Here is a 24092-nt window from a genome sequence, read left to right as displayed (position 1 = left end):
CATTTCAACTGCCTGTTTGGGGGTAAGGTGGGGGTGTTGCTTAAGTCACCGTTGTGTGCCATAGGGGAGGGCTTCAAGGAAGTGTTCAATATAGATGCGGTTCATTATATCCTCTTTGGTGCTGGTAGTCGGTCTCAGCCACTTGTCGGCGGCTGTTTTAAGGCAGAAGAACAATGTTTTGGGGTTTTTCCCTCACACACCTCTTTCTTTTCTGAACCGTACTCGATACGCTGCGGCATCCAGGCCGAGGTGGCCCAGAATTGTGTCTTTTATCTCTTGGTAGGGGCTGTCCCTAATGGCGTTAGCCACCTGGTACGCAGATTGGGCTTCCTCAGTTAGTAAAGGGGCCAAAAAAACGGCCACGTCTCTTTGGGCCAGCCGCAAGCTTTGGCTGCCCGCTCAAAGTTCAGTAGAAATGCGTCTGGGTCCTCCCCCGCCGCGTATTTCTGCAGGGAGACACTAGAGGGTCCGTGCGCTGTGCCCGGATGCTCTCTTGCCGGTACCCCTCCTGGTTCTTGAGCCATCTTGTGTCGGCCATCCATCTGGGCCGGGATAGTGTTCCTAAATACTTCCCTGTTGGCCTGGGCCAACGACATTTGCCACTCTATTGCCCATTCCAACTTCTCTTGTCCCTTTATCAGATGTTGGATGACTGCGTCCATCACGGGGTTACTGATGGATTGGGATGGAAATCCCACTTCTGACACCAGTTGTAGTGGGAGGCAGTAAATGGTCGAAAGCTACGTCTATTTAAACAGGGTTTTGACATAAGTTAGTCCGTTTGGGAGAATAGGGGCCAGCTTCCGCCTTGCGGCCCGTGTATCGGGTTCTTCCGAGGTGGGTCGGCTCCTCCTCCCGGGACCCCACTCTTCGGCGAGTTGCACTCTCCTTGGTAGTGGTGGCGTGAGAGGAAAAACAAAGGGAGAAGCAGTATAAATGCTCTGCTAGTGAATGCTATTTCGGGGAGGGTTAGTGAGGGGCGCCACAAACGTGCCACGCTATCAAAGTAAAAACGAGTGATTGTGTACGGGATAGGGTGCAAGCGGGAACACGAGTGATAATCAGCGCGTTAGGAGTTGGCGTTATCCCTCATCCCGAACCACCCTGTGAATCGTTCCTGTACCTGTGAAAGCCACGCTCCTCCTGGAGCGTGGCCCGGCGAAGCGTGGTGTCATTGACCTCCTGGCGCACCCTGGGCTTCCGATGGTACCTCTGCCTGGTCCTTCCTCGTCTCCTCCGATCTCTTCCTCATCTCCTCTGATCTTCTACTTCCGTATAGCACTGCTCTCTCTCGGGTCTCCTTCCTAATCACCGGTGTCGACGCACACCCATTGCCGCGAGTCTTCGTCTCTTATTGCAGTGGTTGTGGTGACGTCGTCGGGGGGTGGAGACGCATCGCCAAAGAATCTCCAGTTAAAGGGACCGTGTCCCGTATCCTCCTTATCACTCAGTAAGGGGCGGGTTGGGGCACTCCAGGCGTCCTGCTGCTGTGAAACAAGAGGGGGAGAGAGAGATGTTGCAGTCCACCAGTCTATCTCGTCATCACTGTCCACTCCTGAGAACCCCACCACGCTACAGTGACGTGATACATTTCAGTTTTGGGGAGACCTGTGGGGGCACAATGCTGCATTGTTTATAGCAAAAATGTGAAGTTGCAACAGCTCGCATGTCACTAGAAGCAACATAAGACAAGAGAACTTTGCACTACCATAGAGAGGGGCATGTGGTATTGTTTAACTGAGAGAAGGTTTCATTTAATGTTCTGTTGCCACTGCATACTATGCATACTATGCAGTGTTTTTTTGTGAAACTGTGTGCAAAAGCATACACTCATGCAAGGTAGTGTCTTTAAGATGGCGTCCTCCTTATTTGGGGCCTTGGAGTGGATGCAGTGACTAAACTTACTTTTATTAGCAGATTAGTCAGTTCCCTTAACATGTCAAATACAACTAACATGCCTTTGGTATTTTCCGCAGAAGCTTCTGTGCACATTACTATGAAATCTGTGAAAGTCTGAATGTTTTTTCCAATTTTGTTTTTCAGATTTGTTGCACCAGAAGATGACAGAGACATGTGCCACTGCTCATATAGGTGGAGTAAATATTGTTCTGCTGGAGGGCATTACACCAAACATACAGTGAGTTGTGACATTATTCTTTGAACCTCCGTTTAAACTGTATTGTTTCAAAGCATTGAAGCTGTCAAATGTTGCTGGAAAGCAGATACAATAAAATGAGCTGTACTGTGCTGAAAGTCAGGCTGAACATAGAAGTGCTAATTTCTGCTACCTGGTTGTGGTTTCACCTGGACCTGTTTCTTTATCTTCAGGTTAGAAGCAGCACCTTCTGATTAGAAAACATTATTTTGAAGAGTTTTGGATAGAGACATTCTTAGGTAAAGTGCAGGGGGTTGTCATTATGCTACAGTCCATGCCAACAATAACTCTTTTTTTACTGCATCAGGAGGTAGGCTGCCCTATAAAACGAATCGGGTGAATTTCACAACTGGCCAAACCTCTGAAAGCCGATAGGGCTGGAGCAGAATCAGATGCCAGTCAGGCATCTCTTGATATGGGACTGACTCTGCCCTAGCCCTACGAGCATTTTACAGTGTGCACACAGTTGTGGAATCCTCCCTATTCCATTACTGGCTAGTCCGCCTTTGGCTAGTCACACCAAAAGTTTTCGAGAATTTGAAAAATCACTCTGAAAGAGTGCTGCTTCACAAACAACAGTACGAGGAATAGGGAAATACTTGTGCCATTGTAACCAAAGTATGCAATGTAATGTTAATTTGTGTTTGTTTAGTAGTGATTTCTGGCGGGGTTGCCATTTGGTTTAAATGACTTAACTGAGATTAGTAATAGGAATACAAGACTAACGCCCAATTCTATGATGGGGGTCTGTCCTTCTTCCTCCTGATGTGAGTGTGCGGTGGCCAACTTAAAGTACCTCCTTCATCAATCTAACTAGTTAAAAAAAGATAAAACTTAGTTCGTGATTACTACTTGTAACATCTTTCCATATGAAGATTTTGAAAACATGAAAGGGCAGAGAACTACCACAAATCTTCACCCCAAGTGTCTATCCACCTACTCACACTGCAGGCAACTGTAGCCTTTATCCCTAGCACTGGATGAGGTAATGATGGTTACAAACATGGTTATTCTAGAACCATTCTCAGCAGCAGCATGGAACAAGAAATTCGTTGGCTTCCAACTTCACTGATCCCTCCAAGACGTTAATCCTCCTGGGCATTGTACTGCATTCTGGGAGCCTATATTCACACCTCTAATGATAAAGCATACTGCAAGAGCCTTTGAGTGTAGCGAAGTCCCATCCCATCTTATTGCATTTCAAAGGAAGCCTAGAGAGAGAGACAGGATATGCGTAGGCTCCAGGCAACATCAAACCTTACTGCATGACAGTCAGTCAGAATTGCGATCTAGAAGATTAACGGAAGAGTTATTAGCAAACATGAGGGTGGCTTTACCTAGATGAAGATCACAGGGCAGTAGGAATAGGTCTTTCTACAGTGTATGATATTGTAATCCACAATGTATTGATAAAGGAATGCCACAGTAGATGTCAATGTTTAACATTATTAAATGTATCTAAACTGTGTTTATATGTTGAGGATTCTCAATGCCACTTGGCTGCTTCAGAGCACTTCATACATAGAGAAAAAAGGGAGGGGATGGGATTGGACCGATTTCAAATGAAAACATTTGTAGGGGAGGACTGGAAAGTGCTAAAATAAACGTTGTGTGGCACATAGAAGACTTGATAGCTTTATGATGGTTGAATAAAATAGATTTTTCGGATCATAAGCATGTTAAAGTATAGATATCCCAGAATAGCACTTTTGTGCGTCCTGCAAAGCAATCTGAATCTGTTTCCTTCATCAGAAAAACGTTCAGACAGTTGAATGCTGTTGAGGCGTGGTCCCAACATTTAAGGCCAAAAGAGGCAGCCAATGTGGTTTTGTGTCTCTTCCAATTTCTTCAGAGGAGAATAGACCTACGAGAGTAGATTTCTTTACAAAGGTCAAGTAGTGGTATGAATGAGGATTCCACCTCACATTGGAGTCCACGCAGAAGGGAGTACAGACATTCCATCAAATCTTCTCCAATACATCACAATTGGGTCCTCGGAATGTATCTGCTGTGTCCATCAAGGATCATGCCTACCATCCCTGCCTTTTAGTGTTTAAGTACACGTCCCATCACTACCTTTTATAAATGGAAATCACCCTGGTCGACTTGATCTGAATGGTAACTTAACTAGGGCAAGTGTGACTTTCCATCTTTGACTTTCCTGCAGAAGTGTCAAGCAGCTCAGCCTCAAGACTTTCACTAAAGTCTTGAGGCTCAGCTTCTCTGAATCTTGGTTCGATGGTTAGGTAGCTGGGACCGGTGCCTTGTGTTTGGCACCATCATGGCTGGGGGTTGCCAGCCTGAGAGGCTGGCAACCCCCAGCCCTGTGATATGAAATGGGAGCCAGGGATGTGGACATTTAGGGCCTCTGAAAAAGATTGTTGGAACAGAGACATCTGATGCCAGGAACACCTTGCAGTAGATGGGAAGATGCAGGATATTTTATTTCTTGCACAAAAATGGCAACATACGGGGGCACTAGGTGGTGTACATCCACAATGGCCACACACCTGTGAGGCTCGGGAAGCCTGATGACATTATCCATTAATTATCCTTATTTTGTGCCAGTAAGAATGTGCTGAGCCACTGCCTACAAGCTCTTTATTGCCTCCGGAACAACTGAGGGAAAAATCGCTTCTCCCCTGGCCTCGGGGATCGTTCTCCTCACCTGCCAGAGCGTAGCCGCGCTGCGGGTACGTGGCGCCGGAGGAGCTGAACGGCTGCCCACACCACTCGGGCCCCGGGGATCCCACGTGGTTGGGGGGCCCGTCTGCACTGAGCTCGCTCCCCGTTTGATCCTGCACGGCACCTTCGGATCCCTACTGTGCTGTGCTGCATCGAAACGACAATTGCGCCCAGCGAGTGCACTACGCTACAGAAGGGGAGCTTCACCTGGAAACTATGAGCCTGGTGAGAACGTGCCTTTCTTTGCCCCGCTCCGGCCGTATCCTACACTGACTCCAGCGTTGCGTGGGCGCTCGCCTGCTGTGCCTCTGGTGGCTCTATTTGGGCGGGCGCGCCTCCCTTGCCCCAGTCCCCACTGCACCTGACCACCGTGGCGTCTGGAGGCAGTGGAGGTGGGTCCGTGCTCGGCTGACACCGGCATTGCGGACCGAGATTCCTACGCGGTCCGGGTGTACGGGTCGCAATACACACCTACCACTATCAGCAAGGATTCCTCCATGTTATTCCAATTTTACCAGGAGGAGCTGCAGGGTGAGTGAATTCTTCGGGGCAGAGGGTGCGGAGGAGCGTGGGGGGTTGACTGTGGCCTGGGACCACTACAGTGTGTATAGCGCCATTGTTGACGAACTGGTTGGTCGCAGCCTAGCTGCGTTGCTCTAGTTGAGTTGTTATTCCTGCGGCCTGGAGTACACCCCCCCGCGCCATCGACATTGGGCACCACGAACTGCCCACTTGCAGACTCGAGAAGCCCACAGGACCAACACTCGCTGACAGACAATATATAGGCTCACGCAACCACGGTGTCACGTTACCCTCCTGGAATTGCGGCCCACACCCGCGCGGAGAGCGCACACTCCTAGACTGTACTGTTACACCCCCAATTGAGCATACATTATTGTTGGTCCACCTCCCTACACGCAATACTGCGGCAGCTACGCCAACTGCGAGGGTGGAAAGCAGACAAACAAAAATGGGAAAGCCCGAAGGGAGACAACCCCGGCTCACATTTGAAACAAAAAAAACCACTACCAGATCCACGTCTGTAGATCCAGACTGGAACGGACCAGGCCTCGGCCTCCTCCTCATCATCCTCCAAAGACGACGTGAAGACTCTACTCTTGGCAGTTCAACATAGCCTCACTGACCTTTCAGGAAAAATGGACACAATGAACAATCGCCTAGATTTCCTCGTTCAAACAGTCAAACATGATGGGCAACTAAAGGAAGCAGAGCGTTGCATATCTGAAATCGAAGATGTCACTGCGCAGATGCAGTAACAGATATCACAAATGGATAAACTCCTCAAGGTAATCGCGGCAAAAAACGAAGACATTGAAGCGAGATGTCGCCGCAACAATATTCGCATTATTGGAATTCCCAAAAGTACCAATACGGGGCACATGGAGGACAATGTGGAGCGTCTCCTAACAAATTCCTTTGGTGCTGAATCCTTTGCGCCGCAACTTGTGGTGGAGCGAGCACACCGGTCCCTCGGTACTCGTCCGCCACCAGGATGCAGCACTGAAGAACGCCCATGAACAGAAACCGCTGAAATTTGAAAGCGTTACCTTCAGCATCTATCCAGATTTCACTGTGGCAGTTCAGGAGGCACTCCGGAAATTCCTTCCTGTCTAGCAGAAATTGCGCAAAGCTTAAATAGAATATGCCCTCATGTATCCTGCACGTCTTCGGATTTCGAGTCACGGCAAACACATTTTCTGCACAACTCCGCAACAGGTTGAGGACTTTTTGAAAGCCACCCAGCAACGTTCACCGAGACACGACAATACCTCCCGCTCCCCTACCCCGCCTCCATGATGACCCAGGGACTCCATGATACTGCTCTGAGAAGGCCTGGGGTTTGCCGGCTCGCTCTTATAAGGTTCGTTAGAGTGGTGCCCTGTGACGATGAAGGACATAACATTAACCTCAGTTTCGACTGTGCCCATGCCACTCCTCAGCTGAGACTCCCCGCACATGAGATGGTTACAGACAGTTAAGTGCCCGGCTGGGCCTTTTGACATTGATAGTGGCTATACATTTGATTTTGGATGTTTCCGTTTATTCCTCAGGTAGATATATACCCTATGTCGCCAGGCACCCTTCCACCCCCCCACTGCGTTCCCCCACCTGTCACATTGTGGCACTTGGGGGCTATATAGCAAGTAGAGGTTTGGGACCTGGAAGGGTTATGACCCACTGGCGCCCTCCCCCACTATGGGAGATCCCCCGAAATGGTTGATTTCTATGTTGCTTATGGTTTCTCTTTTAATACTGCTCCACTGGGCCCTTTGATCATACAGGAAGGGTTACAAAGTTCGTTGGGATTGGGTGGGCGACTGTATGCTGGCACGTTTGGGGTGCTGTTGTGGGGGGGTGGTATGGGAGTTAATTAGCTATTGTGCAGCTGGCACTGTTAGGCTACTGTTGGGGAAAGGTACTGAGATGAAAATGTTAAACCTTTGTAATATGTTTACTGCACAGAACCTCACTATCGCACCAATACCAATAGACACAACCACACAGAATACACACATGGTTTTTCCTAGTTCAATGGCACAACGTGAATGTAATGGCAGATCACATTGCTACTCATTAAGATGCTGACATGGAACATCCGGGGATTAAGTGACCCTCGTAAACGGAGGCAAATACTAGCATACGTCGATCACCACCAAATACAGATAGCAATGCTGCAAGAAACACACACGATACCCGCCGCCCTAACTGTTTTGGAAGCAAATGGGCGTCCACCCGTGTGCAGTCTTCATACTCGTCATATTCCCGAGGTACGCTCATATTACTAAAAAATAACACACCCTTCATTCAAGGTGGCACGTACAGTGATCCCACTGGTAGGTGCTGCCTACTCTGGGATACGCTGGGCACACAGTCAGTCACCTTAGCTTGTTGCTATGGTCCTAACACGGACGACCCACACTTCTTTAACACACTTTGGGGACAAATACTAAAGGTTGGGTCTATGCATGTAATTTGGGGCGGCGATTTCAACACAGCCCTGCGCCCCGCTATGGATCGCTCCTATCCTCTCCCGCACTACTACACTAACACCCAAGATACTCTCTCTGGACTATTCCTTGATCATGGGTTGGTGGACACGTGGAGATATGTACACCCACACAACAAAGAAGGCACCTTCTACACAGCCGGTCACATAACATGGTCGAGACTTGATTATTGGATCTGCTCCCGCGGAGTTGCCCCGTGGATCCTTTCGGTAGAACATTTGGCCTGCACATACTCAGACCACGCGCCAGTGTGCCTCGAGTTGGCCCCCGCCCCAATCTAATTGCTGCCCCACGTTGCTGGAGACTAGTACCGGAAGCACTACTGGTTAGTGCTTTTCAAGACGAAATAGGAGAATAAATTACTGACTTCTTTGCTAGGAATAAAGGTACGGTCACTCATGTAGGCACCATATGGGAAGCTTTCAAAGCCACTATACATGGCTCCTGTATGGCGAAAAGCTTTGGGGTACTCAAAGACATCCGTAGAAACCTGCATCACCTAGAAACTGAGATAAAGCAACTTGAGAGTGCTATGGGGGGTGGGGGGACCGGAGTGCAGAAGGCTACGCTGTGGGAAAAAATCACAGACTACACCAACACTGCAAATAATGAATTCAAATTTAAAGACAAATATTTCACTGCTCGTCGCTATGGTGACGGCGAACGCCCTGGCCGAGCACTGGCAAACTACATTAGACAGCCTCGCTGCTCCAGCTATGTTATGGATGTGGTGGACAAAAATGGGGTGAGACACAGAGACAGCCTTGAAATTTTAAACACTTTAACCACATTCTATACGGATCTATATAGCACCCGCCGCACCGCCCCACCCGACTTCTCCCCTACCTCCAGGATATAGCATTGGGATGGCTGTTCGACCATCATCGTAAATTTCTGTCGACACCGTTCGAGGATGACGAATTCCGCAAAGCCATCATGCAAATGTAATTGGGTAAAGCACCGGGGTTGGACGGCCTTCCCATAGATTTTTACAAAACTTATGTTGATCAACTCATACCGGTGCTAAGAGAAGTATTACTCAAGGCTCATGAAGTACAGATCCTGCCGGCCACTATGAGAGAGGCACTGATCACATCGCTGCTTAAACCTGGTAAACCCGTGAATCCTATAGGCCCCTCTCTCTTACAAACACTGATACAAAAATTCTCGCCAAAACTCGTAGCGAATCGTCTTGCCTTGCTGATGGATAAACTGGTTCTACCAGATCAAGCGGGCTTTATTCCGGGAAGGGCGACCTCCCACAACCTCCGGACACTGTTCTTGATCCTTCAGGCCGTTGACCCGAACTTACCCTTGGCAGCGGTTTTCCCTCGATGCCACAAAGGCTTTCGATTCGGTCTTTTTTATCAACAAAAGCAAAGTCCTGAGGATGGTCTACTGGACAAAGACAATATTAGACCGAAACATCGACTTTAACACCTATTCCTTATTTTATTGAACTACAGGCAATTTTTGTATTGTTTAAACTCTTCAGATTGCCTGTAAATACTTTGTGAAAAGATGTTCACAATTGTAACTATGAAGACTATTTAACCCTATGTATTGTTTTACTTCTGGCTACATTGTGTTGATTTCTTGATTTTGTACCCTTTATAACTAATGATTTTTTATCAATATAAAACTCAGTTTCAGAATACCTACACCCGTGTTGTTCTCATCTCTGTATTTCTATAATAATGTTTGATTCATTGAAAAATTAACAGATTGTTTTCGGAGTAATCCAACTGGAAGAGACTTTACCAGAGTTTACCTGATTGTAATTTCTCAATTGCTATAAATATATATGTGAACTAATCCCTTATAGGCAAAGCTACCTGCTCATATAATTGCCCAAGGGTCTATTGGGTTTCCCATTTTTTGAGATATGGTTCTAATGTCTGACACTGAACCAACTTCAGGCCGATCACACATGATGTGCTACAAAATTACTAAAGCGCAACTGGTTGCCATATAGCCTTACTCCAATTCTATGGCTGTCCTAGGAGGGACGCACCGTCAGAGGCTTCATTTTGTTTTTTGGCTAGGATTCTGACCAAAGGTTACAACCTCCCAGAAATTATGATGATGGTGGGTGTGAGTTGCCTCCTCATTATAACACTTTTTACATGGATTTACAATAGGCCAGTTGGCTTGATACTTCCCTGATGCAGGATTGAACTCGCTATTTGCGCACCCGCATAAGAGAGTGCATCATTTGCAGTGTTAATCTGATGAGCAGCTGAGGTATTGGACCTACAACTGCCTTCTGTTGCTTTTTAATACAAATGCCCTTATATAAATCTTACATCCTTGTACAGCCACATCTGAGCATTTACTCCTGATCAATTAAGTTCTCAGTAACACATTAAGAGGGACATGGTCTAAGCCGTGTTCGTGCCTGATGATGAATAGGCAAGTGGCTAGGCGTCACAAACTTGTGCCTGGTGACCCTGATTTTCTTCCAAAACTTCCTACTCTAGAGAACCTGATTGTTCAGGTTTCAACCAGCAAGATGAAGCCTAATTCTTTTCTCACTACTCCTGGATAGGGAGTCTAACATAATTGAGGTGTTTTGAAAATAAATGTTCCCTTTGACTATCCTGGCATTATGAGCTGTCAAGGCACTTTGCTTACCGGGCCGATGTACTTAAGCCCTCTCAGACATGGCTAGTGCGATCTTTCTGGCGGTTCTAGAAAACCTTTGGGCCTCACTAGCTCAAACCATTCAGAATGGTCAAGATGCAGTGATTCGTGCTGACATTGATGCTACTGATTGTCTGGGAAGGGTGGTTAGCGACCAGCGTGGGGCTCTGCTGCCACTGATGTGCTCCATAGGATTTTCTGGAGACTTGTACACCTCTCTCATGGATATGCCCTTCAATGGTTCACATCTAATCCATGAAAAAGTTGATTCTACCTTGAATATTTTTATTAAATCAGAGCCTTGCTAGCTGCTTGGTCCTTTTTGACGCAAACCAAACGGTGTTCTTACTAGTTTAGTAAATTCTAAAGTTATTCTAGAAGGCTGGCATATATGCACCGGCAGTCTCCTTAGACACTTCTGCAAATTCCCAGGTCCTTTTTTAGGCCTGGGATGTAGATCTGTGTGGCAACGTGTAGCCCTAAAAGGACACCAGTACTCCTAGTCCCCCTCCCCTAAGACATGGGCACAGATCCTCTTTAGCTTGCTATTAGTGGCACACAGCCGCCCTGTACGAGACCAGATCCTCCCTTTCTACCTGGGTTGATCATCCATGATATCCGACAGATAGTCCCTTAAATCATTTACCATGGCTTTGCCCTACCCTTTCTTTCTAATCTACCAATTCTCACCCCATCCCCCAATTAAAGTGAATCTTAGGGGAACGCCTGTCTTTTCTGTTGCAATAGTGCAAGGTTTACTTTCCAAAGGAGCTAGAAGCTATCAAGAGAGTTCCTGACTGGGAAATAGTGGAGGGTTGTTACTGTCACTGCTTTCTTGTGCCAAAAATGGATGGAGGCCTTGAGCATCTCTTGGACTTTCTGCATCTAAATGCATTCTTGTTGAAGTAGAAAAATGCAAAATGCTTAGGCTGGCACAGATGATGTCTGCCCTTGACCTAAGTGACTGGAAGGTGTCCTTGGGACTGCAGCACATGTATGTTCATATACCAATCCTGCATCCCATAGACATTATGGGAGGTTGAAGATAGGCCAGATACATTTTCGGTTTGCCGAGTTCCCCTTGGCCGTTCTCCCCTTTGGCCTTAACAGTGCCTCTCGGGTCTTCACAAAAGTGTTATTAATGGCCGCTGACCATTTTCAGAGGTCAGGGATACCAGTCTTTCCCGTCCTCAAAAACTGGCTGTTAAGGACTGGCTCGCCAGAGTCAGTCACAGGCCACCTCCAGATGGGAGACAGCCTTTGCAGCAAAGTTGTTACCATGCAACCTTTTGCAGGTAATTATAAGTGCCTTTACCAAGTAGGTAAGTACTTTTGTAATAACATTGTTATGTTATTTATAAAAAAAAGTTTCAGGTTTGGTTAGCAAAGGGAGGTAATTGTATTTTTAGGGTTTAGTGGTGTGCAGTGGTAAAGGGAGGTCTGGGTAATTCTAGAATCTGAAAGAGACAATTAGTTATGGATTCCTCACCTTACAATTACCCCCAGGCGTCAGACTGGATCCAGAGAATTATTTCCTCAGCAGTACCCCTGCGTGTCGATAGGTGGCGTCAGTTGACTCCGCGTTCGTTGTTGGCGTTGTGGTCGGCAGAATGACGTCGCGGTATCTACTTAGAAGCCGCGCTCGCGTGCTGACGTCAGTACTTTCTTTTTCCGCGCCAGCCAGCGCAGATCCGGAGAGAGCGGTACCTCGAGTCACTTTTTCCGACATCTTTTTGAGCCGTTCGACTCCTGGTGCACGAAGGGATGTCACGTTGGACCAGCTTCAAGGCTTGCGACTCCTGTCGCAAATTGATGTCGGTCTTGGACCCACACCTAGTTTGCCTTTGGTGACCCGTATTCGTGCTCCGACAGCAGGGCCATGAACGCAAAGTATTTGCGGGAGCGGTCCCGAAAGTTTCTGGAGGCCTGGCAGTCTGTTTCGCGCCGTTCGAGGTCCCAGTCGAGAGGGAGGTCGCGGGACGAGTCGCGGAGCCACCACCACAGCTCGTCATCGAAGTCTTCGTCTTCGGGTAAGTCAAAGCACAAGAAGAAGGCGAAGAAGCATTGTTGCTCTTCGTGTTCTCCCCGTGGGTCGTCTGACACGATGCGGAAAGTGAAAGGTAGTCGCCCGTGGAGCCTGTTGGGTCGACTCCGGCATTCCCTCCCTTTCTAGGAGCAACCCCTGCCCAGCTTTGCCACTTTTACGAAGCCTTGCATTCCTTCTTTGGGCAGCCCGACTCCCCCGGCGCGCCCTTGGCCCCGCGGACTTGGTTGGGGGCTACAGACCTTCGAAGCCGGTGGCTTCGGCGCCACAGGGCCCCCAAGGATCCGGCGCCGAATCCAGTGACAACACCGGTTCTGTCCTCAGCCGGTGTCAACCCCAGCCTCCCCCTCAATGAGGACACGGAGCCGGACCGACGTTGTCCGACGTTGGGACTTGCGCCAACTGGTACTTTTGTACACCTGTTCTCCCCTGATGTTTCTTACCGCCCTGAGTGGCTACCAGTAGAGGATGAGGAGGACTGGCAAGGGCCTGTGGACCCTCTTGTAGACCAGTTAGAGGAACTGGACTGGAGAAAGGAGTTGGGTGATGCCAGTGATCTGGACACCTCCCCAGACCTTGGCATGCTTTCTCCTCCTACTACGGAGGAGGGTGCATCTTACGCAGTGGTGTTGCGTAGGGCGGCCGAGGCCTTAAATCTCAAGCTTTCTATAGTGGCGGTCAGGACTAACCTCCTGACCGAGGTGCTTCAGCTGGCAACGGCGTCTTCAGAGCCCCTGCTGCCGTTCAATGAGGCCCTCACGGATATCCTTTTTGGCACTTGGTCCAAGCCCAACACAGGGGCTCCTATAGATAGGATGATTGTCTGACGCCACTCCCCGGCTCCGGGCGGCCCCATTTTCCTCACTCGCCACCCCACTCCTGAGAGCTTGGTAGTCCAAGCCTCGACTTCCAAGGGCGCATTTTCTAACGCACCAAGTAATAGGGAATCCAAGAAGCTGGACCACATTGGAAAGAAGGATGTTTTCTTCCTCCAGCTTGGGACTGTGGTTGGTGAACACTGGATGTCTCTTGGGCCGTTTCTCCCACTGAGTGTGGGACATGGTTGCGCAGGTGCTGCCACAGTGCCCAGAGGAGGCCCGGGCCGTTTTCTCCCGTGCAGTTGCCGAAGGGAGAGACGCAGAGAAGTTAGCCATCCGATGTGGGCTGGATACCGCTGACTCACTTGGTAGGACAATTTCCACGTCAGTAGCCCTTAGCCTGGTTGAGGTCTACTGGCTTTTCGGGTGATGTCCAAGCTACGCTTTTGGACATGCTCTTTGATGGCCGTCACTTGTTTGGCGACAAGGGGGACAATGCACTTCAGCATTTTAAGGACTCCAGGGCTACGGCCATGTCCTTGGGCCTCGCATCCACCTCCCGCCCAGCGCAGTCTGTCTTTCGCCCCTTTCTTGGCTACGGAAGGGGTGCCCCGCCACTTTCCATCCAGAGCCACAGGCTTGCGCAAGCTGTTCAGCCTCTGCGCGGCCGGGGGACTCTCCGTCGTGGGTCTGGGGGCCAGCGGGCGGGCCAGTCCACCAGCACCCCCTCTGCAACAGCCTCCAAGCCCTCCTAGTCTGACCTTTCAGGGCCACCTTTTGCCAGTGGGCGGCAGGATTCGCCATCACCTCCCCCACTGGCTCAACATCACGTCGGACAGGTGGGGTTTGCAGATAGTGCGAAGGGGTTACTCCCTCCCCTTCAAGACTACCCCTCCATCCATGCCACCTCAGACCCATCGCATGTCAGAGGGTCACTTGGCCCTTCTCCAACAGAAAGTTTTGTCTCTCTTGCCCAAGGGAGACATTCGAGACCGTTCCTGCCCCCGTAAGTAGGTCGTGGTTGTTATTCCCACTACTTTCTTGTGCCCAAGAAGGACAAGGGCCTGCATCGTATCTTGGATCTTCGAAACGTCATCCGCTTCCTCTGGAAGGAGAAGTTCAAAATGTTGACACTGGCTCAGGTCCTGTCTGCTCTCGACCCTGGAGACTGGATGGTAGCGTTGGACTTGCAGGTTGCCTTTTTTTCACTTCCCCGTCCTGCCGGGCCATCGGCGTTACCTACAGTTCACGGTAGGCCACGAGCACTTTCAGTTTACCGTGCTCCCCTTCGGCCTTACCAATGCTCCTCGGGTGTTCACGAAAGTCATGGTGGTCGTCGCAGCTCATCCCCTATCTCATCCCCTATCTCGATGACTGGCTGTTGAAGGCGGGCTCGCCCCAGGCTGTCATCTCCCACCTCCAGACTACGACGACCTCTTGCATTCCCAAGGTTCACCATCAATGTGCCGAAGTCACACCTGATTCCCTCTCAGAAGCTCCTTTTCATCGGAGCAGTTCTGAACACAGCGCAGTTTCGGGCTTATCCTGCCGAGCAGCGAGTCCGGGTTTCGGTCAGAATGACCCTGAGGCTACTGGGCCTCATGGCCTCCTGCATCCTGCTGGTGGACTGTACTAGGTGGCATATGCGGGCTCTGCAGTGGGACTTGAAGTTCCAGTGGGCACAGCATCAGGGGAATCTTTCCGATTGCGTCTTGCTCTTGGAGGGCTCTGCACGTCAATTGCAGTGTTGGCTAACGAACTGGGATTGGGTCAACGGCAGATCCCTCTCCCTTCCTCAACCAGAGTTCACAGTGTTGACTCATGCAGCACTGCTGGGGTGGGGCGCCCACATGGGAGAGGCGGATATCAGAGTCCTCTGGTCTCCGGCAGAATCTGGACTCCATTTCAACCTGGAGCTTCGGGCGATTCGTCTTGCACGAAAGGCATTCCTTCCCTCAGTCAGGAGAAGAGTAGTGCAGGTGTTCACGGACAACAGCACCGCCATGTAGTACTGCAACAAACAGGGCGGGTGGGGTCATGGACCATATGCCAAGAGGCTCTCCGCCTTTGGACATGGCTGGAACATCAGGGCATATCTCTTGTGGTTCAACACCTGGCAGGTTTTCTGAATGCCAGGGCAGAGGAGCTCAGCCGCAGTTGCATGATGGATCACGAATGGCATCTTCACTCGGAGGTGGTGCAAGGCCTCTTTCAGCAGTGGGGAGAGCCTTGGTTAGATCTATTCGCCACAGAAGAGAATATGCAATGTCAGTAATTCTGTGCGTTTGAATTTCCAAGGCGGTACTGGCTAGGCGATGCTTTTCGTTGTGTGTGGAGTTGCGGTCTTCTATACGCCTTTCCACCTATACCACTTCTCCCCAGAGTGCTGAAGAAGATTAAGCGCGACCGAGCTCAAGTCATTCTTGTTCCACCGGATGGGCACGAAGAGTCTGGTATCCCGAGCTATCACACATGGCAATCGATCCTCTGATCAGACTGCCTCTTCGGGAGGATCTTCTGTCTCAGCAGCAGGGGACAGTCCTCCACCCGAACCTGCCCAGCCTCCACCCTACTTACTTGGAGATTGAGCGGGGACAGTTGACTGCTTTCGACCTTCCTCCTGAAGTCTGTAATGTTATCTTGGCAGTCAGGCGTCCCTCAACCAAAACGGTATATGCCTGTAGATGAAACAAGTTTGTGACATGGTGCGCAGCAAAGGCTGTGGATCCACTTTCTGCCCCCCTTTCAGAGGTTCTCCTCTTCATTCTTTCTTTGGCCCAGCATGGGCACTCTCAAAGGCTATCGTTCGGACATTTCGGCCTTCCTTCGGCTTCCTGATCAGCCTTCTCTTTTCAAATCCCCTATTGTAAATCGCTTCCTTAAGGGCATTACTCACTTGTTTCCTCCAACTCCTTTCATGATGCCCCAGTGAGACTTGAACCTGGTTCTTACTTATCTTATGTGTGCTTCTTTTGAGCCGCTACATAACCGTCCTCTCAGACTCCTGACCCTTAAAACAGCCTTTCTGTTTGCCATCACCTCTGCTTGCAGGGTGAGCGAGCTACAAGCCCTTTCTTCTAAGCCTCCTTTCCTGGCTGTTCATCCGGACAAAGTTGTCCTCTGCACTAGGCCTTCTTTCCTTCCCAAAGCGGTTACCTCTTTCCATATAGGACAGACCATCACTTTGCCCACCTTCTTTCCGCCTCCTTCTAAAGAGGAAGAGAGGCTCCACCGTCTGGATCCAAAACGTATGCTTTCGTTCTATCTGGATCGCACAAAACCAATTCCTGGAGGATGACCAGCTCTTTGTTGGTTATATGGGCGCCAAGAAAGGTAGGGCCGTGCAAAAAAACAATCCATCTTCCGATGGTCGTTCTTTGCATCAAAATCTGCTATTCCTTAGCGAAAAAGGAACCTACAGTGGAGTTGCATGCCCATTCCACCAGGGCGACGGCAGCCACTACTGCTTTGGGACGTGGAGTCCCCCTTCTTGACATCTGCCAGGCAGCTACGTAGGCTTTACTGCACACATTTACCAAACACTACTGCCTGGACAGCCAAGTCCGGAGAGACAGCTTCTTCGGCCGTTCAGTTCTCGAGGACTTTCTGGTGTGAACTTGGTTCGCAGACCCACCACCGGGGTTGGTATTGCTGGATTATCTATTCTAAGGTGAGAAATCCATAACTAATTGTCTCTTTCAGTTACTTACCTTTGGTAACGATATATCTGTAAGAGACTTAGATTAGTTATGGATTCCTCACTGCCCCACTCAACCTCCCCGTTCTTCGAACTGACTTCTATGGTAAGGGACTCCATTTCAGGGCCCTAGTTTTGTTCACCAGTGGTCAGTGTCTTGTATGGCTCTGCGCTTCTGGTGTGAAATGCTGTGTAAAGAACTGACGTCGGCGCGTGAGGGCGGCGTCTAAGTAGATACCGCAACATCATTCCGGCAACCACGATGCCAACGACGAACGCGGAGTTGACCGACGCCACCTATCGAAGTGCATGGGGTACTGCAGAGTTAAAAATTCTCCGGATCCAGTTTGACGCCTGGGGTTAATTCTAAGGTGAGGAATCCATAACTAATCTATGTCTCTTACAGATCTATTGTTACCGAAGGTAAGTAACTTGTTCGTTTAGGGTTAATCAGCATAGGGAGGTAATGGTAGTTTTAGGGTGTAGGATGGGTAGTGCTACAGGGAGGTAAAGGTACTTTTAGGATTATGATGTGGGTGGTGGTAAAGGTAATTTAAGGGACATGGGAGGGTAGTGGTAAAAGAGAGGTTAGCAGTAAATTAACAATGAGGGCTTTGGGGATACCCTCAAAAAATGAAATAAACTGCTTAAATATTACAATTAAAAATATATACATGTGTGTGTGTATGCATATTAATGAGTTTTACTTGCCATATGCTTACCATGCATGGAAAACGCATCTGTGTGGTAACGGCAGCATGGAAAAGCGATGTGTGGTAAAGGCATATGTTGTAATGTCATACATTCCCTCTAGAAGACAACAAACCTCCTGGCATCATTAGGGTTCATAAATCACTCAGCCAAAGTCCTCCTAGACTGTTTCGCAAAGACTTACTTTCATTCGGTTGCCTGGATATGGTAAAGTTTAGGACCTTTCCTCTGTTGCAACAAGTTTAGGACATGCGTAATATGATACTGATATTCCATCCTCAATCCTTAGTGAGAGCATCTCCGAGGTTTGCCTTTTAGCCTTCTGCATCCTCCTGGTCGACTAGCAAGGTGGCAAATATGGGCTGTGCAGCAGAATCTGAAGTTCCAGTTGGCCCAACACCAAGGAAACCTGTCATATGCCATTCAGGTCTTGATGGAGACGTCACACGATCTGCAATGGTGGCTACATAACTGCAATTGGACCACTGGAAGGAGTTTCTTCTTCTCGCCACCCATTGTGGGCGACGATGATGATGAGCATGTGTCTACTGGGTTCAGGTCATTATTTGTGAAGGTGGAGATCAGAGTACTCTAGTTTCCAATGAAAGTTTGACTCCAAATCAGCGTGCTAGAATTATGAACAATTCTCTAGGCCTTGAAAGCAATTTTACCGTCCTTCCAAAGGGAGGCTGGTGCAAGTGTGCATGGACAAACTACTACCATGTTGCATTGTAACAAGCAGTGTATAGTGTGGTGTAGCTCCTCTAGAGTTGGTTGGAGTGTTAGAGCAGCTTTCAAATCTCAACTACCTGGCAGGGTCTTTAAATGGTAGAGTGGGCATCTCAGCTGATGGTGTCTGGCTGGCCACAAATGGTGACTACATCCATAGTTGGGGCAGTGCATTTTCCGTCAGTGGGGCTAGATTTACTTGCCACTGCCAAGAACACAGAGTATTAAATGTTTTGCACATTAGAGCTTTCGCAAGAAAATTTACTAGGTGAAGTCTTCCAGCTGTAATGGAACTCTGGAGTCCTTCACACCTTTCTGCTCCTGTCTCTCCTGCCAAAGTTCTGAGGACGATCAGGAACGAGCAGACCTACATCACTGTAGTGGCTCCTGATTGGGCATGAATGTGTGGTACCCAGCCTTTTAAGGCATGAGTACCTGTCCTCCCATCAGGCTGCCACTTTGAAAGGAACATGCCTCAGCAACAGGGCAGGTCCTTCACCCAAATCTATTCAAAATATTCATCCATGCGTGAAGACTGAGCGGCAGCATTTGACTGCCTTTTATCTGCCACCTCAAATAGTGGATATCATCCTCACCGCAAGACGCATTTCCACTAAGTCCTTTTATACAGAACAATGAGGCAAGTTTGTGGCTTGGTGTAGTGACCGCAAGACTTATCCTTTATAATCCAACTGTCGGGGGTTCTTTAGTTTCTCTTCCTTTCTCACAAGGCCTAGCAGTAGGCAATATTTCACCATTTTTATTTTTGCTTGACCAATCGTTCTTGTTTAACCCACCTGTGGTGATGAGTTTTATAAAATGCCTGACACTGGTTTTCTCTTAAACTGTTTGTAAGGCCACATTGGGACCTCAATTTGGTTGTAATGTTTGTAATGTGCACGCCCTTAATGCTGATGAATAGCTGCTCATTGTGTCTCTTGGAGGACTATATTTGTCATTGTGATGACTTCAGCTCTTTCCAATGAGTAATCTTCAGGCACTATTGGTGCATCTGGCCTATACTACCCTTTCATTTTTATACAGATAAACTGTGTTTTAGAACCCATGTGGCCTTGTTGCCTAAAGTTGTGACTCTTTTCCATGTTTCCATGTTGAGGAATATATTTCCCTGCCTACATTCTTTTTTTTTTTTTTTTTTTTTTTAAATTTTATTGTGCAGAGAAAAAGGGTACAAGCACGGGCCTACAACCTCCTGGGCCGGCCGCTAGTATTCAGAAATGATCAAGCAGTTCAAAAAAACAATGACTGGCCCACAGGGGCTCCGCTAAAGTACAGGAGATCAGACTGCACATAAGGGACGTCAGGATATACCCTTTTTACATAAATATCAACAAAAGTAAAGAAAAACAAAAAGCAAGGCGAAAAACATTGAAAGGGCGTCTAACCACAGTTGAGGAACTCCACACCCAACCACCCTAGGGTGGTCAATAACTCCTGCCTACATTCTTTACCCCGCCTCAGTCACCCAAAGTGGCTTAATTTCCTGGACCCCAAAGGACTTGCAGCTTTTATATTAATCGTACCAGAGAACACCGTGTTAACGATCAGCTTTTTGTGGCGTTCTCTAGGGCATAGAAAAGGGATGTCTGTGCAGAAGAGAACTCTGTTGAGGTGGATTGTCCTCTGCATTAAGACCTGCTATGCACTAGCTAAGAAGCAGCCACCTGACAGTCTGAAAGCCCACTCCAACAGAGCTAAGTTTGCTACCACTTCATTGGCATTCGGTGTTCCTTTCCTTCACATCTTCCTGGCTGCAATGTGATTGTCTGTGTATACTTTCACGAATCACAGTGAATTGATCCTTTGGGAAGGACTTTTCACCTGCTCAGTTCTGCAAGGCTTTTTGGTTGGGTGGATGAAACTAGTGGAATCTCTCTCTCTGGAAAAAACAAAGATTTCGGTGAGTCTCGCCAACGGCGGAAAAAATGCATGTTGCACTGTTCGTGTTGCGATTTAGCGCCTGTAGTACGTTCCACGATTAAAAATCAGTGCGAACGGTAAGAAACGGTACGCGATCATTCAAGTTGATATTGCTGCTGCTCGAGTCGAAAAACTACCGAAGAAGCAGCCTCTGACCCTGACCGCGACCGCTCCTGCCACCGCTCACGGAAGAAAATCACGCTCTAAGATTTCCTAGTGACTGGAAATTGCTCTAGGGGACACCACGTCTTACTCACGCTCACCAGCCCGCTTGCTGGAGCCTCACGTTGGTCCAGTTGTCATTCCGTAGCTCGATCAAGAGAAAAATATTCTGCCACATGGTGGCAATTGCTGGAATTTGGCTGGAACTTTGTGCTAAACGAGTAACATGGAGTGGCTAAATTCTCGAATTCTGCAAGCCGAATTAAAAGATCCGCTTAGGTCAACTTTTTAGTCCCCTTAGCAGACCCTCCACATTAGGAGGCACTGCTGTGGAATCTATTCAGAGGTGAGGATTCTGCAGGTAAAAATATCCATCAGAAGGGCAATTTACTTACCATAGGTAATGCTTTTTCTTGTAAATACTTTATCTTACCATAGATTCCTCACTGCCTTCTACTTCCCATTTCTGTGTAGTGACCTCTTTTTAACATCTAGAAAGGTCCCAAGTTAGGAATATGCAAAGTGATACCAATAGTTAATCATGCTCTGTGTCCAGTGGTGTGGACAGAGACAGGAAGAAAGCTGATGTCAGCATGCCAGGTGGGGCTTATCGCAGTTCTGCTCCATCACCTCTGGTGTAGAACAGAGTCAATACAGAGGTGCATTGCGCTACCTAGCTGCCCGCAGGAACATTACTGATTGAACTTTTCAGATCCTTTCTGGCACCTGGGAAGAATTCGAAGGTGAAGAATCTGCAGATGGAAAGAGTCTCTACCAAAGAGCGTTAACAAAGGTGAGTAACTTTTTCTTGTTGCTAGGTCTGAAAGGGATCCCCAAGCAAAAATGACTGTTGGGTTTGCCCAGGCAAAGAAGAATGAAAAATGTAAAACAAAACAGAAAACATTTATTTTTCCAATTAGTTTTTCATATCCTTACATATAATGACATATACATAAAATGTTTTTTTACATGTATTGTTATTTCCTAATGCTGGAGCTATGTTTTTGCATACTATACAATTTGTAGCACATGCCATATAACAGACCTAGTCAAATGGTCTTGCTTTAGCTTTTTGCTCTCCCATACACTAAAACAGAGTAATATAAATGACATATGTAATTATTTTTTTTGCTGCGTTACCTGAACACAAAAGAGAAGAAATTGTTGAAACTCTGGGATCTTATCCAGTGTTTCAATGCTACATGTAGAAGGTTCCAGCTAACTTTGTTATACTGACGTTCTATTTGCAGAATGTCAAAGGTCCTGATTCACAAACCCTGCCTTTTAGCTTAGTACAACTTAAAAATTAAAATGCGTGAGCATAGGTCCCAGCTTTTCACACCAGTACATTAAGCATCCAACTGCAGAAGAGATGCACCAAAAGTAAATTATCTAAAAATATATATTTAGGGCTAATGTAGGAATTGGGGTACACCAAGGAAAGGGGTCTGGAGCAGCCATGAGGAAAACAGTGAACTAATGTGCAGTTCTGTAGGAAGCCGCAAACCTTTCAGTTGTTTTTTATTTCAAATTTATGCACCTACATTTAGTGCTTAAAAAAGCAGCTTAACCGTGCAAATTGCATGTTGACAACATTGCAAGAACCACAAATGTCATGTGGGGTAATGGTTTAGCCACCTCGATAAAAAATGAAGGTACATTTTTACCTTGAACCTAAACATATCAATTTAGTGTTTGGCATAGACATGAAAATCTTCAGTTGCTTTAGCTTCCTGAGCATAGATTGTGGGATATTTTCCAAGTCCCTTGAAAAGTGTCACTTTTTGAAAACTAGAGGTGTATACCTATGAGTGGTAAAGTTGCTTTGAGACCTTTAAAAAAAAAAAGAAAAGAGTAAGTGCAAATGTTTTAACTCTTTGCTGCTGTTTACAATGCAAGCATATACTCTGAGCATGTAAATTACACAATACAATGACTGGTGCAGGATCTTAAATGCACCATCCTTGTTCTTGTCTAATCACCACTAAGTGGTCTGTATTTTAACCTGTGTATTTCTGGTCATAATACCAAGCATGTGTATTTATAAGCTATTAGTAGTTCCATTCATTCATATCTGCCAGTGGATACTTTCAAATATATACAAAAAATGCTTTTGCACTGTTGGCCATAGAGTCATTTTACAAGTTGTAGGCATTGAGTTGTTTTTATTTCTATATGACATGTTGTATGTGGAAACAAATTATGAGCTCTCCAATAAGTAATTAAGTATGACTTTGGAAGGTTTCAGAAGCAAAGGGTTCCTGAATAATGAGATTGAGTTAATGGACATCCAATATGTTGTACATTACAATGTTTAACTAACTCAGCTCTTAATTTACTTTCTTTTTCCTTTCTTCCTTTCTCTTCAATCTTCACCTATAGACTGGAGGATATTCCTACATCTCCTACGAGCACAGCCAAACAAGAGTTTCTGTATGTTATGTCAATGTTTATTGGGCTTGCTGATTTTACCATTGCATTGGATAGTGACACATCAACCCTTTTGTTAGTGTTTATTGTACTCCCCTGCATAGCTCATATGGCAATATAATCCTCAAATTTCCAACTAATAAGGAGAAATCAAGCATGTGTCTAATTAACATTTTCCTTACGGCATATCATTTTACAAAACTCTGAATGCTGTTTTGTATGTTACGTAACACTCTTATGCTCATTAATACGTTTAGTTCTTGAATGGATTACATTTCCCATTAATATTTTAGTTTGGACATAAAATGGGGCAAGTTATTTTGCTTAGACTAAGCCCAAATTGGTATTCATGTTAAAAATGTCAAACATAATTTACATTGAGGAGTTTGTGCCTGGATAGCCTAAAGTTGGTTATATTTGCACCAGAGATAGGTTCTTATGCTAAACCATACTAACCATGTTGATAAAAACATTTCCTATTGCCTTGCATTTTAAGTAGCATAGTTCTCATTGAGCCAGTTTTCTCATGGATTCCTAGAGCACTTTCTAAGTCTCAGTTGGCCTCCAGTCGACAGGTTGATTTATTCAGTTAATATGTATAGTCAATACCATGGGCACAATTCACTTGTATATTCACTGTGACTTACACTTATAGTTCTTCCGTCTTACTCCTGATATGCAGGAATAAGCCAGAAATGTTATAAGAGTAGGTCATAGCAAAATCTCTGTGAATCAGGCCTAATGTCTCTAAGTTGGCTGAAATTATTCTGCCATTTGAATCAGGGGTTTTGGTCACTGAAGTAGTTAAATATTTTCTTGCATGATAACATTGCCTACTATGACTATCAACTCTTTCTAATGTGGGGATCAACTCACTTTAGTCTCTAAAAACTTACGTAAGAGATTACTTGTGATAAATCAAGTAGTTTCTTTATTCTGTAAGAATTTCATCACATTTTGTGCATCTCTAGAAACCCCAGGTGCTGTAAATCTGGATTTAAAAAAAAAAATTTCAGGCCTTTCTCAAGATTTCTCTTGCAACATCTAA

The 24092-nt window shown here is 47.0% G+C and overlaps 1 protein-coding gene across 12 annotated transcripts in view; it reads left to right on the top strand.

Moving 5' to 3' along the window:
• Window positions 1-24092, top strand: part of BLTP1 (bridge-like lipid transfer protein family member 1) — a 1988102-nt gene that overhangs the window by 1116813 nt on the left and 847197 nt on the right. For 10 of the 12 annotated variants that reach the window (XM_085641564.1, XM_085641561.1, XM_085641556.1 and 7 more), the window contains 2 exons: window positions 2044-2137; window positions 22997-23047. In XM_085641564.1, coding sequence (XP_085497690.1) covers window positions 2044-2137; window positions 22997-23047 — 145 coding nt within the window. The remainder of the gene's footprint in view (window positions 1-2043; window positions 2138-22996; window positions 23048-24092) is intronic. The other 2 variants (XM_085641559.1, XM_085641555.1) reach the window with 1 other exon arrangement.

The sequence above is a fragment of the Triturus cristatus genome, chromosome 2_2, assembly GCF_964204655.1.
Source record: "Triturus cristatus chromosome 2_2, aTriCri1.1, whole genome shotgun sequence".
NCBI lineage: Eukaryota > Metazoa > Chordata > Amphibia > Caudata > Salamandridae > Triturus > Triturus cristatus.
The sequence above is the reverse complement of the archived record's forward strand: the minus strand, read 5'-3'. Positions and strand labels throughout refer to the sequence as shown.